The 15900-nt window shown below is 44.5% G+C and overlaps 2 protein-coding genes across 4 annotated transcripts; one reads left to right on the forward strand and one right to left on the reverse strand.

Annotated features, from left to right (window-relative positions):
- Positions 1-665: 665 nt before the first annotated feature.
- fkbp1b (FKBP prolyl isomerase 1B) lies at positions 666-10297 on the reverse strand. The gene is made up of 4 exons (XM_053445586.1): positions 10073-10297; positions 9333-9380; positions 2691-2803; positions 666-1427 (listed from the first exon to the last, which is right to left on the reverse strand). The coding sequence occupies exons 1-4, from the start codon at positions 10107-10109 to the stop codon at positions 1299-1301; spliced, it is 327 nt and encodes a 108-aa protein (XP_053301561.1). The 5' UTR covers positions 10110-10297; the 3' UTR covers positions 666-1298.
- Positions 10298-10376: 79 nt separating this feature from the next.
- Positions 10377-15815, forward strand: wdcp (WD repeat and coiled coil containing). Of its 3 annotated transcripts, none has more exons than XM_053445585.1 (5): positions 10377-10701; positions 10922-11012; positions 11483-13413; positions 13536-13656; positions 14899-15815. In XM_053445585.1, the coding sequence occupies exons 3-5, from the start codon at positions 11506-11508 to the stop codon at positions 15090-15092; spliced, it is 2223 nt and encodes a 740-aa protein (XP_053301560.1). In that variant the 5' UTR covers positions 10377-10701; positions 10922-11012; positions 11483-11505; the 3' UTR covers positions 15093-15815. The 3 variants fall into 3 exon arrangements, with proteins under 3 accessions (XP_053301560.1, XP_053301559.1, XP_053301558.1); XM_053445584.1 differs by having other exon boundaries at positions 10929-11012; XM_053445583.1 differs by lacking the exon at positions 10922-11012 and having other exon boundaries at positions 10412-10701.
- Positions 15816-15900: the final 85 nt, after the last annotated feature.

The following is a 15900-nucleotide window of genomic DNA, read 5'->3' on the forward strand; positions in this document are numbered from 1 at the left end:
GAATGGCACAGTTTAGCAAAAACTTTCAGCAACAGTCCCTTAAAAGTCCATCAAGCTGCACCAAACTGCACAAACTCATTGATATCAGTACCTTAAATGTGGCGTATTTTTTAAAAGATCAATATCCATGAATTATTCCTCACGTTACTGAGGAAATTTAAAAAAGAAGGTCCCAGATCTGCCCCACCAAAATGTCTGTCTTGGCCCATGTCCCATCCTTTCATCAATCGATTTAGTAGTTTTCACATAATTCTACTAACAACTAACCAACCAGCCGGACAGGGACGAAAAACACAACCTCACTGGCTGAGGATTTATTTGCAGGCTACATGTCATTCTTATTCCAGAGTTGATCGATAAACAGTCAGCAGCTCCACAGGTGAGCAGCTCCACACAGAGAGAGCTACCGCCAATCCTCGTCCAACGTTCTCAGATTCCTCCTCCGCCTTATATCGGTTTGATTTAGTTTTTCGTTGAAATTCCCTCCTGTCCCTCCTCATCTCATCATGTGGATGCACCCAGGGGGCGCTGCAAGGATTCCCAGTATTTCAGGTAACAACACACACACACACACACAGATACTCACACAGCCCAACCCAATTTTTCTCGGACAGGGGTGAAATCACCACCTGCTTGGTGGAGGTTATAACACACAGGAAGCCGACTTCTCAACAAGGTACATGCCATTTTTATTGAAGAGTTGGTCGATAAACTGTCACAGCAGTAGCAACGCCTCTTGCAGGGTTCTGTACAGTGTTGGATTGGGTAAGATCGGACAGGGTACACTTGCAGTAATTGCTTATGAGGGATATAAAATATATTTAAAAAAGCAACATTGCTAGGAACATTTCACGGGACAAACCTCAACCAAAGTGGCAATGCAGAGACTGGTATATAATGCCCAGTTAAAACAGGGCAAAAGTATTGAACACATGTATCCCCCCCCCCTCCCCTGTCCTTGAAACTGTAAGGCAGTATATTTCGATTGCAACGTAGAACTTAGGCTTTTCAATAGGTGACGGACTTTCTCTTGGTTGAACAAAATTTACAACTTCAATGGCATTAAATGAAAAAATAGCATCTCGAAAAACGACAAACCAAAATGTGGTTTGTGTTCATTTTCTTGCATCATTATTTATTGTGACAGGATTGAAACAAAGCAGCAGTAAACGTTTAAATATTTTAACAGTAGAAATTGTAGAAACAATAAGAGGAGCGGCTGGATGGCGGTGGGAGGCAGCACCCTGTGGAGACGGGTCGTGGCGAATGCAAACCTGTCGACCTTCAGCCTTCGTGTTTCACTCCAGCTTGAGCAGCTCCACATCGAATATGAGCGTGGCGTTGGGGGGGATGACTCCGGGGTGGCCTGTCGTTCCGTAAGCCATATCAGGTGTGCAAGTGATTTTAGCCCTCTGCCCCAGGCTCATCTGGAGGACAGGCGGAAACAATGAAAACATAACTGACTACTCGCTTTATTCTCATGAATCTTTTAAAGACCCTACACATACATACAGATCTTCATCACATAACACATTCTGACCTGCCACAGGACAAAACACACAACATTAACACTAGCTCCTATTTATAAGAGTTCCCTCGAAAAAGTGGTGACAGTGAGTGAGCGTGAACAATATCCGGATCCTACAACTGAGCAGATGAATGATGTAATGTAAACTATTTGTTTACACATTGGCAAAATATACTCTGTAAAACAACAACAGCCCAGGATCCTCCTTAAGGAGTTTGTTCTAACCTCACTGATTAAACTGCGTGGTTCTGTTTGTCTTCAGGCTGAGCTGTCGTCAAGTCAGTCGGATTAATAACTGAAATCAAGTCTGTGAAGGTTCAGGGCCGTAACAAACCAAACTGGGGACTTCCGTGCTTTAGACAAATCACAACACGTTTTTGTTTACTATACATTTTAGCTGACAAAAGCTAAAATATGGCAGGGAATTTTAGATACATAATTGTCATACTTTTGAGGAAACTTATTCAAACTAAAGCAACTTCTGTCCACACAATCGTTTTGGCTTCGTGTCGGTTTGAATCCCTGTCCACACTAACACGCTTGTAAACGCATATCACGTGACAGCTTGCGTACACTGGGCATGCATGTCCCAGTGTAAAAAGGGAAGGCACGCGCGTGCTGGTGTACACTGATTACTGGAATGACAGCTTGTCTCTTACACATGTAAACAGTGGCATCTTTGTAAAATACAGAATTTAACTGAATAACAGCTGTAAGCAAAGACAACAGGGTGCATTGGCAATGCTAGTTAATAATGAGCGATGTTGCGTTCTACACTGGTACCCGAGGCTAATGCCGGGTGTTTTGTTCCGGAATGGGGTCATGTGACAGGAGCCTGACGAATCAGCGAAGGATGTAGCCTTGTCTGAGAGCAGCTGTGTACATTGTGCACCCCCCACAGCAATGTGATAAAAGTATGGGACTTGAACACACCCTCATAGAAAACTACTTAAGAATCATCTGATCTCTTTTCCTGCATTATCAAGTAATAATACGACTTCCACACGTATACGAACTAGGACCAAATGGGTGGTATCGTCTCTTCAAACATCACAGACATGCAAGAAAAAGTGAACTTAACAGCTGTAACTGCAGTTATAAACAAATAAATGCTTCTCCATATTATGTAGCAAAGCAAAGCTCCTCAACGTTCCCCTCTCACCTGTGCTACTCCTTCCTCCCAGCCTTTGATGACCTCCAGGCGTCCAATCTTGAACTTAAAGGGTTTGTTCCGGTCTCGGGAGGAATCAAACTTCTTTCCGTTCTGCAGCATACCTGAAAGAGAGAAGGGATGAAAACTAAATTCAGAGAGTCGAGACACATTCGGAAAATTAACTTCACATTTTTGGTTATGTGCTGCAAAATAAAAACTAACATTACATGAATTTCAATGTGTTTTTTTCTGCATATCACCTGCTCTTCTGTAATGTTACTAATTGTCCACACGCAGTACAGTTCCTTTAGTTAATAATGTTTTGGAACAACACATTTTAAGATTAAACGAATAAAAATGTGGCGCTGGCTCCAGCCCGAGGAATTACTTTGGCCGGGGTTTCTTATCACGATCTTGGGTCGGTTTCAAATACCCAAATGTACAAAGTGAATGTGAATCAGGAGGCAATGGCCTGGTTCAGTGGATTATTTTTAAAGTTAACTAGGCCACTGCTTGCTGTATCTAGACCACAGGGAGAAAAGGGTAACAAAGGCAGAGCAGCGCAGGACTGTGCTCCTTCAGAAAGCTGACCAGCCACTCAGGCGTGATAACAACACTGGGGCCATTAAACGCTATTAAAGGGACGGAAACACTGGCCCCACTTCATTGGTGGTTTTAACATGCCCTCCTCAACTTCCCCGTCTGCCACTTTCCCTTGAGGGAATCCCCATGGCCATCTGAGGCGATGCCCTGAGAACGTTCTCTCAACAGCCAAGTCACTACTTCACAATGACTACTACTCCCTAAGCAGCCCTTTTCCACAGGTCAAAAAAACCGCTAACACTCGCTAACTACCCGGCTCCTTCCTGAAGTGGGAATGGATTATGTCAGCATTCACTTCCGGGTTAAGTGACTCAGCTGAAAACACAGGTTTTTAAATCGGCTCCGGCTCTGATTGGCAGTGATTGAGACTAGGCACCCGGGTGAACGAGCTTATTTAGCAAGACAGCGAAGAGATGCAATCCTCCACTAGCAATAGAAAAGGAGTCAATTACCTTTTTAAGCAGGTTTACTTCCTTTTAAAACCTGCGTATATTCAGCAAGTTTGATGTAACAGAAGTTATTCTGAGGTTTTTTCTGCAGTGGTCAAGCGAGATACAGTGCTCGTGAAGGAGGGACATGTATAATGAATAACAAAGGTTCCTCCTTCTGAAAAGCTCCACCGATGAATTGATTCCACTCAAACAAAGTTAATATGGACGACATCTCAGATCACATAATTTTACACCTTTATGTTCAGAAGTAATAAAACATATAGAGAGCGGCCAAATAAACCAATCAATAATATATGAATTCATAATAACTTAACATTCATTATGTTCTCACAGCAAGGGAGCAATTGCTTTACAAGATATCCATTTCAGTTTAAATTTTATTAGTTTTTTTTTATCTTTTTAACCTGTGTATAATATTTATTCGCATGTTTTTGTTCTACTCTCATTGTAGTGATGATATTTCGGTGGGTGTTGTACCTGGATGAAAGATTGCTATATTATAACTTCAGTAACTTATCTTACACACACAGAACAACCAAAAACGATTAATGTATTATGTAAATATGAATGTCCTGCATTATTAAAATTCTAAAGACTGGAATTGAAGCATGCATGTCTCCCACCAATAAGATGAATGATCAGTTTTTTAAACCCTAGTTCAGCCAAATATTCCATAACATCTACTGTCAGTTTGGAGGTCGCCCTGTTATCCCCCGTTGATTTAATGTACTCTGCAGTAATTTAACAAGTGTGAATACTTGGCATTTAAAGTTGCGTGTTAACTGAAGTTTAGTCATAGTGTCTGGCTTATCTAGTCACATGAATGTGGGTATACTGTACTCCTTCTCCACTTTCAGCCCGCCTCTAAACTTAGTAGGTCCATCATTTCCAAGAATCGCAGTGGGCCAGATATCAGTGGGCTGGGCCTGCATTGACCACAGAGTGATCAAGTACACAGCGTCAAGGCAAAGGCCACCTGCCACAGAGCATTTGAGCCGCCCAGACTCCAAAAAAACTCCAGCATCAACTGCAGAAAAGCAGGTTCCCTCTCTGGCTGCAGTGCCTGCAAGCTGCAAACTTCACAAGTGGGAAGTCAGTGAGGAATCGTATGCTTGGCATTGCACTAATGTGCCCCACTGGCTGGGTTGGGGAGACGCTGAGAGGCTTCTGACGTAGGAGAGAATGTACACCCATGGCACTTTACGTGCTTTTAGTAAAGACTTCAGACTGTTACATTGATCAGAGCAGTATCAACTCCCAGTGGTCCAAAGGGGGCTACCATAGACGAGGAGAGGATGAGACACCAATAGGGGCTGTGGTACACATTGGCAACTGGTCAAAACCAGTTTGAAGAAAAAAATATCAACAATAGCAGGCCGAGTATATTCTAAAGACACACATATATATGTCTTTAGAATAAACTCGGCCTGCTATTGTTGATATTTTTTTCTTCAAACTGGTTTTGACCAGTTGCCAATGTGTATATATATATATATATATATATATATATATATATATACACACAGTGTTTTTACTATAAACTGCCTTAACTTTTTTGCCTTGCAACAAAAGCTAAATGTTTCAGTTCTGGCTGTCAGTCTTTATCTTGCAGGAAAGAAAAGATATCCAAAACCGCTTGTAAAAACCCCACTTGTATCACTGCTGCGTTATCGCAAAGCAGGACCCTTCCCTTCCTGAGGCCCAGACTCTCTCCCTCCTCATGAGAGGCTTTCTCTCAGTAGTGCTCAGGCCACATTTTGCAGCAAAAGCGGTAGTGCGCAGGGGTGGGGTTATTTTTACCCAGCATACTGTATCCTGTCTCACCCCCTGTCTAGGACGCCTGCCAGCACAACAACCCCCACCCCCCCCCGCTTGGCCTTAGTGTGGATGAAATGAGATGCGTGTAAAGCTATCTGTCTGGGACAAAGTTGTAGTCTTGCAACAGCGTTTCACAGCTGCGAGCATACACGTCCCAATGGGGAAGAATAAAATCTGGCTTGTGTATTGTATTTACAGCAAAGACAATAAATAGCTAAATTGTATCTGGTGCATGCAGGAAAATGTTCCTCCGGCAAGGCAATTCTGAGCCGGGTATGAGGTGTCTGGTTCTCCAGTGGACCAGCAGGGCTTGCTCAATTATTATTCATGTGCTCAAGACTCACTGTCACAGTTTGCCTCATATTCCTGCCTAATCTTTTGTGCAGGAAGATATCCTGCTTACAAAAACCTGTGCACAGACAACTCACTACAAGGTGTTCCCTCTTTGAATAAGTAGAATAAAATTAGGTCCCAATTAAATCTATATCCATTTTGATGCTATGCACTCTGAAAAAAACAGGACAACGGGATGCCATAAATCACAGAGAGCTTAAGCTGATTCAGGATATTTTTTGTCCTCATTTAGAAGCTGCATGTCAACAACTTTATTTTTAAATTCACAATCTCGGGTCTGCTTCCCAAGGCATTCAGGAGCAACACTCTCCCATGCATTTGAAGTGTGGCATCTCCTGACATACAACCTGGTGTTTCAGTCTGTCTATTTCTGTGCGTCACACTCCCAGGAGCCATCAGGGCTCGTCCTCAGCACGTTTCACGGTAGTGTCTGGAGCTCAAACATGGTAAGGAATGACGTCCACATTTAGGCATGACATCATATCAAGTAACGCCCTGTTGCTCCTAAAGCTGCAGACTGGACCGTTTATCAGCACAGCCTAGTATCAGACTTTATCAATCAGGAAAACACATATCACACACTGATATCAAGTCTGCTTTCATTTTTTTTACTTCAGTGACAGCTGGACACATAGAAATTAGCTTGTGGTTGCGGGATTCCCGACCCAGCCTGGTAAGCAAGCTCTTCAACCCCTGACTCTTCTTCAAATCTGTCATCTGCCCCCAAGTCAAGCTATTCACTATGAGCTTTTCAACCTTTTTGCCAGTCATTATATATGACTGGCATCTGGTGAAAAATAATCCAAGAGTAAAATAGATAGATGTTTCACACCATGGTTATAACTAAATAACTAATAAAACCAAACCTTTCGGAAAAATAAGCACTTGGACATGCAGTGTGATGAGAGCTACCTAAAATGAACGGGTATTTTGATATTGGTTCGGTCAATGTCCCATTCAATAACTTGGAGGAGGCAATAGATATTGATGTAATCCGCTTTTTTCACTACCTGGTCAAATACATTTTTATAGGCTCCGATCTGCAATGATGCTTTGGTGTTAGATGTTTTATTCTGCAACCAGTTACCGATCGAAAACTTTGGCTTCACTTTTGGAGAGCTATCATCTCGTCCGTCTTCACTACAGTTTTTGGAACGACAGAGAGGCTTTATGAATCATTTCATCCTACCACCCTCATGGCAACATGGCTCCAGCTTGCCTTTTGGCAAGTGATCGCTCTACTAATTTGGGTGACCTTTACTCTCATCAGAGTCAGAGGCGGCTCACACACATATCGGTGTGTCTGTGTGCTCTGGTATGTGCGTGTCTGCATGTTTAACATCCCAAAGGTGAAATTGTGGATCAAAAAGGGCACAGCAGTTAGGAGGTGTGTGTAAGAGGGTTTCTGTGATAGTGAGGCTCTCTAACATTAAATGCTGCAAACGCAGTGGAGGGTGAAGTGTGTGCAGACTGATGAATGACTTGAGTAGGCTTATATGCTAAATCAACAGCCAACCTCCATTACCAGCACTATCCCTTTATTAGATCTTGAACTAATCTTGTCTTTGCGCTTCTAAATAAAACAAATGTGGGTTAGTCTCTGTGTGTACTACAGTGCACTGACCTGACAAGGTAGTAATCCTCAGTAGTTTACCTCTGATATAAATTCCTGGGTGTCTGATCCATATTAGCTCCGTTCAAGGACAATAACCTAAATAAATAGATTATTCAATGTGTATTCCATGATAATTTTTGCCTTTTACATCATCACCACAAAAAAGCATTGAAGGGGCGAAAGTTAGTCACACACCCCACGTTCAGTTATCAAAGAGCTGTAATGTCTTATAGAGTAACACTATTCTGACATAATGTAAATAGTGTGACCTGTTTAAATGTAGTTACAAGCTTAACAGAGAGAGTGGTATTACTTATTGTCAAGCAAATCCTCACCTTATATCCGAGGTCAGAGTTTCACATGGTGTAGAGCAATACTCTCAAATGCCACGACATTTTTATTCTGTCTCCCAACTGCAAACTCATTTCCCCTACTGATGCAATAACATATTTGTTTCCCTTTTTGTGTTCGGTTGGAAAAGGTCCTTGCTTTGGCTTAACTCTGTATTCCGCATGCCACCACTGCTAAAATACCAGGAGCTTAAGAGTAAATCCTGTCGGTCAAAAAAAAGAGAAAAGAGAGAAATGGGGGAATTTGAATGAATGAGAGAATAAATCGATTGTTTGAACAGAAGAGTTCCCTTTCAATGCTGACACGGGTCATTAACAGGCTGTGGCCAATTCTGAAGCTATTAGATCTTGTTGTTGGGAGACTGCAGAGATTCAGGGGTCTGAAGAAAAACACTGCAGATGATGTGATCATTACAACAGAGAACATGGAACAAGTGCAGCGGGGTGGGGTGCTGGTGGAGACTACGAATCATCTGCTTTTACTAATTCACTACTCAAAATACTGCTAGATACAGAACAATCTGCCCAAAGACAAAGCCTCAGTCTACAACACAAGCCCAGTGAGGAAATCAACAGAGCAGCTTCAATTACACGATATGTATCATTTCCAATTATAGCATAATTTCTTACTGCAGTAGCTGATCTCTGCTAAGATCAGGCCAGAAGGCGAAATCTGATTATTTTTTCCACTGTCCCTAAAAACCAGTTTAACAACACAACATTTGCTATGTACCAGTCTAAATAGAACCATATACTCGCTAGTCAAACAGAGCTGCAATTCGTATGTACTACTAACAAGTCAGTGAAGCCTAGAAATCAATATAACCACAGATTAAGTCACTCATGTGGACCCGTTCCAAGAAGCTCCATCAGGCACAAGTAAAAGCTGCATACACAATAAAACAATACTCAGACAATGCCAAGAGGCATGCAATAACTTTTACAGCCGTGTAATAACCCTTGTGATACGCAGACAGACTGATGACACGTGAACTGGGTTTTGTTTACTTTCTGTCTGACCTAGTTGTCTGGTCTGCCAACCCAGGGGCATAGAACAACCCCAATTTATTTCCCCTAACGTCTCAGCGACTCACTGCCATGTCTCAAAATAGGCCAATCTGACAAGAGGGAGAGAGGAAAATGAAGGCATGTGTGTGTGTGTGTGTGTGTGTGTGTGTATGAACATTATTACATAAACGCATGGCACAAAAGACACAACGAGACACCCAAATATGCTGTAATTAATGTTATCTGGGTGTGGCTGTGGTAACACCATGCATTTGACGGTGTGAGTGTCACACAGGTGTATACATGTCTGACAGGCTGTGTTTGTGTACACTCTGTGAGAGTGAGCCGTGTTGTGCTCCAGACATTTAAAAAAAATAAACATACAGACATGCGGACAAATTTCAGGAAAACATGTGGTTTCACGGGCTGCAGAAAGCAAAGAGTCAGTTACCTATGTAATGAACAACACATGTCTGGCCCTTCTTTGGAAAGGTCCGTCCTGTAAAGAGAGAGAGAGAGAGAGAGAGAGAGAGAACAAGTGTCACAGTGTGTTGGTTCACCTCGGAGGCTGTCGCCTTAATCTTCAACAGAACAATGACATGGGGTAAGTCTGCTGATGTGTTCCCTGCAGGAATGCCATACCTTTACTCCTGCCTGCAGACATACTGATGTCAGATAAGAGTTGAAACTTTAGCCTGGAGGTTTATTTCCCCTCAGGGACCATCACATGCCTCTTATTGGCAATCAATGCATTTATAGAAGAGAGAAATAAACCTACAGGTCCACTGGAGCTGGTACGTCCCCTGTCAAACAGTTACACTCTGAGCTAGCTCTCAATTTAAAAGAGAAAAACTTGCAGAATTAGCTTTAAGATCTCATTCATTTAAGAGTCGGTTAATATGGAGTTTTTTTTAGAAAGACAGTGTCCCGGCGTCAGAGATGCTGATACACACTGTAGAAATGTGTCCTTCACAGACTTCTATTTATATCCCGAATTATACTACTAGTTTATATCCACCTCTTGAGTAAACTAACTTATCTCATTCACAACTGATTGTGTTGTTTTTAATCAATTGTTCTTAAAGTCTTACAAAATCTGAGCGACATTCCCGGGGAAGTACCGAGCCCCGGACACCACCGCCGACGCCACCCCCGCATTGAAGCGCACACGAGCGGATGAAAACAACTCACCATCACCGGGGGATATCGTCTCGACCTCCACTCCCATGGTTGTGCTTTCCTCGAGGATCAGCTCTAACACCTACAACCTAAAACAATAGTTCAGCGGCGACACGTCGGGCTGTACCGGAGGGAATCATGCACTCATCGACCACCGCCGACCCGGAGCTGCAGCCGACCGCGACACAGCCAAGATGTTTCCCGGTGCGGAGCGAGAGGCGGCGGCGAGATCTTCTGCTGCGGCGCGCACGTCGTCTCCGTCCCGCCTGCTCAAGATCTGGCGCCACACAGCGGATGTAGTCCTCCAACTGTTAGCTTGGTGCTAATTCAATTAAAAGTCACTCGTCGGCGATATATCTCAAGACAGCTAACATTTCAACATTTTCAGTCCTCTTAAAAAACACATTTTAAGCGCGTTTGGATTTGCCACACTTGCGTAAGGAACCCATACGGGTAACCTTGTAATAGCGTATTTAAACTACATATCCCAGAATGCAAATGCGCTACTTGGTTAGTTTTGCTTCCGGGTCGCATGGAAGAAACGTTGTGGACTGATTTGGGTAAAACGTGGATTAAAGCAAGTGAAACTCGCTTTAAATGATCCACACCGAGTCCACATGAGATGCGTCTTGTTTATTAAGGTACGTTAATAACACAAAATACACGTCTGGGTTGAATTCTCCGCTCGTTTGTAGCTAGCTTGCTACACACACGAATGAGTATAAACTTCAGATTGTTTAAACTAGTGTTTTTCCTCCTGTGTGAATGAATTGAAACACACTAGCTCGTAATGGAGGCTGGAGGTTCACCTCGTTTAACTCCATGTACATTAGAAGTTTAAGTTTAGTTGTGATGTGTTAGTTAACAGGGTCAACACAGTGCAATGGGAAGGGACTGTTCAAGAAGGTCAGCTCAGCAATGTGATAAAGAATATGAAGAGAATATCCATCAGGTGAAATATTTAAATATATATATACACAATACTCAAATTATTGCACATATTAATCCTAAATCAATTTCTTGATCTCATTGGCATTTCACATTGGATGTTGGAAATCCCTTTTTGATTAAAGGATGATCAGATCTCTCCAAAGCGATGATCCAACCAGATGACCAGACGAGGGAGTCCTGTGATGAGACACCCCCGCTCCACTCATATGTTGTTAATGCCCCAGAGGTCCCAACAGGACCCGTGTGTGCTGTTAAGGTCATTCGGGCATAAGCAGCTATAAGTGTTCGTCACAACGGCCTCAGCTCAGGCAGAGGGGATTAAGGCATGTACTTGGAAGGAGACACGAGAGAGGGCTCGGCTATTCTTAATCTGCATAGGTAGCAATAGCTACTCTGGTGCAGCACCCATTCAGATCAGATACCGGTCGCTCATCATTGTTACCATCTGAGTTTTGTTTTTTCTCTTTGTAGCACGTGTCTTCATACCTGCCGGGATGGACCTTGGTAAGGCAAAGCTGCTTAGGACGGGTCTCAACACCCTGCACCAAGCCATTCACCCCGTGCATGGGATAGCATGGACGGACGGCAAGCAGGTCTGCCTGACTTCTCTCTTCTTCGTCAACGGCGAGGTGAAGTTCGGGGACACCAACGTCATAGGACAGTTTGAGCACGTCTTCGGGCTCTTCTGGGGCCCGCTGTGCTGCTCCGACTCCCCAGCCCTGCTGGCTGTTCAGCACAAGAAGCATGTCACCGTGTGGCAGCTCCAGCTCAGCGCCCTGGAGCAGAACAAGCTGCTGTGCACTCAAACCTGCGAGATGAGCGAGCCTTTCCCCTTGCTCTCACAGGGCTGCGTGTGGCATCCTAAAGTGGACATTCTGGCCGTGCTGACCAAGAGGGACGCGTCTGTGCTATTTTCTGTCAGGGTGGACAACAGGAGAATCAAAGCCGACATCAAAGGGAGCGGACTCATCCACTGTGCATGCTGGACTAAGGATGGCACACGCCTGGTGGTGTCGATCGGCAGTGCTCTGCACTCCTACATCTGGAACGACATCCAGAAGAGTCTGGTGGCCTGCTCCTTCTGCCCAATCTTTGATGTGGGAGGCTACATATGTGCGATCGAGTCCACGGCTGAGGCACAAGTCGCTGTGGCCACAGAGCTACCTCTGGACAAAATTTGTGGATTAAATGCAGGCATGACATTCGATATGCCGCCCGAGCCAGGGTCCCCGCAGAGCCCCCATGCTGTGAGGCCGGATGACGACAGCCTCCTGGACGTGAGACGCAGATCCTTTGACTCTGAGAGGTCCTACATCCCCAGCTCAGGCCCTCTGGACCTCACCCACCTCCTGTCAAGGCACCGTCGCTCTGACCCCAGCCCGCTCATCCACCTGCGACGCAGAGACACGTTGACCGGCTCCGGACAGGACTCCTCGCACCTCATCCTGGTCACATATGAGCGCAAAGTCACTACCACCCGCAAGGTCAGCATCCCTGGGATTCTGGTCCCAGACATCTTTGCTTTCGACCCGCGTGGTTCCACAGTTGCGGTGGCCTCCAACACCTGCAACATGGTGCTTGTGTACTGCATCACGGCCTCTGCGATGCCGAACATTCAGCAGATCTCACTGCAGACGAATGAGAGGCCTAAAGGAGTCTGCTTCCTCAGTGACAAGATGCTGCTGTTGATGGTGGGCAGGCAGAAGTCCAACGACCCTGCATTCCTCCCATCATCTAACACCGATAAATACATTCTCCGTCTCGTAGCCAAAGAGTTGATCAATGAAGAGACTCCAATTACACCACCCCCCTCCACCCACAACCATGAGGCTCCTGCTAATTTACGCGCTGGGATTAGGAGGCACTCTGAGAACTCTAAGGACGACAGGGAGCGCCCAGGGATAAAGGACTTGGTGCTACCGGGAGGGGGAGTATTTCGATCGCCGAGGAACAGGCGGAAGCTGGTGGAGGAGGTTCGGAGCAGCGAGCCCAGCCCCGTCACCAGCTCCGTGGACTCCTCTGACCAGGCATCAGACAGAGCCATCTCCAGTGCCTCCTCCGTCACCGTGGAGAACTTCGACATGGACCACATCAACCGCATGACCAACCTGGCGGTAGCCGGCCAGGCCAGCAGGGACTCCAGCCGGGCCAGCTCTCCTCGCTTCGAGCCGTCGGACAAGCTCCATGCCGAGCAGACGCTGCCCATGCTCGAGAAGACGCCGGCCCCCGCCAAGGAGCGTGCGATGGAGCAGCTCGGCAACAACATGGAGAGGCTTTTTACTCGCTTTGCAGACGTTCAGCAGTGCCTGACGGAAATCAGAGATTACACCCAGAATGGAAAGAAGGCCCTGAGCGTCTACCCCAACGCCTCTGAACCCCCCTACGCCAATGTCACATGTCAGGTACAGCTCCACTTGCTAAATCTTTACCTGTGAAACCGCCTGTTGTAGATTAGGCATTGTTGCATGCGGCTTGCTTTATTTGACTGATTCTCTCTACCTTTGCTATATTTGTGCACATGCAGAAGCAGTTATCAGAAAATGTGTTCATCGATGAGCGGAGGCCAGTGTTGCTGTGTGATGGGAGGCTTTGCCTGCGCACCCTCAAAGACCTCTTCAACCTAACCATAGTGGAGATGATGTATGGTACGTACAGCCTCACTTTTACGCCGCCATTTTACCAAACTTTAAGGATGGTATTGCTGTCCGTTTGATGTCATACATTTTACAAATCTGCTTTGTTGCTATGAAGCAGTAACGAAGCTGCCTCCTTAAAACCCTGTAGGATTAACCATGCTATGACAGAGGGTTTATAAATCCAATCCACTTAGAGGAAACTCCTGGTAGGTCTCTGAGGAAGGTTCTCCCCCTGTGAGCAAGCTCGTGTGACAGGCACCTGGAAGTCACCACACAAGAGATAATATAAATCAAACTCTCTGCTTATTAATTGGTTTCTAAACATCACATTGCTGACTGAATTCCTTTTTACTGTCATTGTACCTCTTCTGTTAACATAAGCTATAATTGGAAGTGATTAAAAGCCTAGGTCAGATTATAAGGTTTTAAACGAAAGCAGCTTACTACTTTTTAATGTGTAGGTCTTTTGTCCTGTGTAGCAAAGACTGACTGTCTCCAACTGAGACACAGCAGCAATTTATTCAAGATTTTTTATCTAAAGCTGGATGACATGTCATGTCCCCAAGAGTGAAAGTAAAGCGTCTTGATCATCCCCTGGTGGCTGGCTGCAGTATAGCTTCAAGGTAGTGGTTGGGAATTTGGCCAGACTACCAGTCAAAGAACATGTTAGAAGATGTTCTCAGAGATGTTTTGTCAATTTAGGTATTTTTATCACACTGATGTGTGTGCGAGTGTGGTTTTTTTAGATATCCTCTGCATCCAATAAACCCCAATGATGCAACACAATGGTGTCTTTCAATAGATTTTTATTGCCCCCTTTAGTTCCAACCACAGACTCTAGATAAAGATGGACGCACCCAAAAGTGAAGCTAAATCATCTGGATTTCCCCCTGGTGGCTGACTGCAGCATAGGTCATAAACCCCACCTCCTCCCTGTTGGTAGATGGGACATGAAACAATTTTTTTTCATTGGTTTCAGCCAGTAATCAGCGGTTTGTAACCGATATTCTGGCTTTGGGGTTCGTGGGAAGAAGTGGAGAATTGTCATCCATCTTAATTTATGTCTTTGGTTTATTTTTTTTGCGGACATTTTGCCTTTGTTGACAATATAGTAAGTGTCACATCGGGAGAGAGCATGGGGGAAGACGCGCAGCAAACTTGCAGCTGCTGCAGGAAGACTCAAGCCTCTGTACGCTGGGCGCCCCAATCTGTGATTCTGAGATAATAGTCTCTGTTCTGTTCTTTCTCCAGGTCCGCTGTGGATTGTACTTGTGGCAGACGCAGACGGCTTTGTGCCCCTGACGTTCAAGCCCAAAGAGGAGCTCACTGTGCGGAACGGGAAGCGAAAAACGAACCTGCGGACTCCCTCGAGTCCAGAGACCTCTTGCCCATCCAGTCCAGCCCCCGGCGGAAACCCCAGCACATACCCAGAGGCCTCGACGTAGTTGGTGTCTCTTAACACACACCCACTTCAGTACATGGACTTGTACAGACATTGTTTAAATATCCTTGGCTTGATCCAAATACGCAGAGCGAACAGAGCACACAAATATGCAAAAACTCAGATAAGCAGAAATGTATGTCAATTTTTTTTTTTTATGTGAAAACAAAAGTGATATGAAAAAGGCTGCCTGTTGAGATGTGACGTTAACATGTCACTGCTTTGAAATGAAACTAGTCTGAGCACTGAGCCATGGTTTTTCTTTTTTTAAGCAGTGCTGTTATTGAAGCAGGACACCTGCTGTGCTGTGATGGCTCCTCGCAAACAGCTTCGAGTGCTGTATGTTTTAGATTTGATGAAAATATTCTGAGAACTGAGATAGGCTATTGTATGATGTAAATGTTTGGTTTTGTAATTTACTGGAGAATTGCAGATATACTCATATCCATCATACTCATTATAAAATAAGGTGTATACAAATGCAGAGTTTCTGATTCTGGATTAGCACTTGAATAGGTTATTATTTAATTGACCAACCCTCTCTGAGGTGTTAGGCTCATACAACATGCTCATGAGATTTTCTCCTTTTCTTTATGTTATCACAATAACTCAGCTGAGCACTAGAGGGGGCGCGACTCAACACATTCCATGGCTGTGCAGTCTTGTCATGGAAGACAAAATAAAATACAGAGAAAATGTATTTTGTCGTTAGCCTTGTAAATATTAAATTTGTATAACTTGGGTTTTCGCCTTTCTTATTTTATTTTGCTTACACCTTCTCAGCAAAGAAACACAACACAGGCATTTTTTGT

The sequence above is a fragment of the Pleuronectes platessa genome, chromosome 17 (assembly GCF_947347685.1).
Source record: "Pleuronectes platessa chromosome 17, fPlePla1.1, whole genome shotgun sequence".
NCBI classification, from domain to species: Eukaryota; Metazoa; Chordata; class Actinopteri; order Pleuronectiformes; family Pleuronectidae; genus Pleuronectes; species Pleuronectes platessa.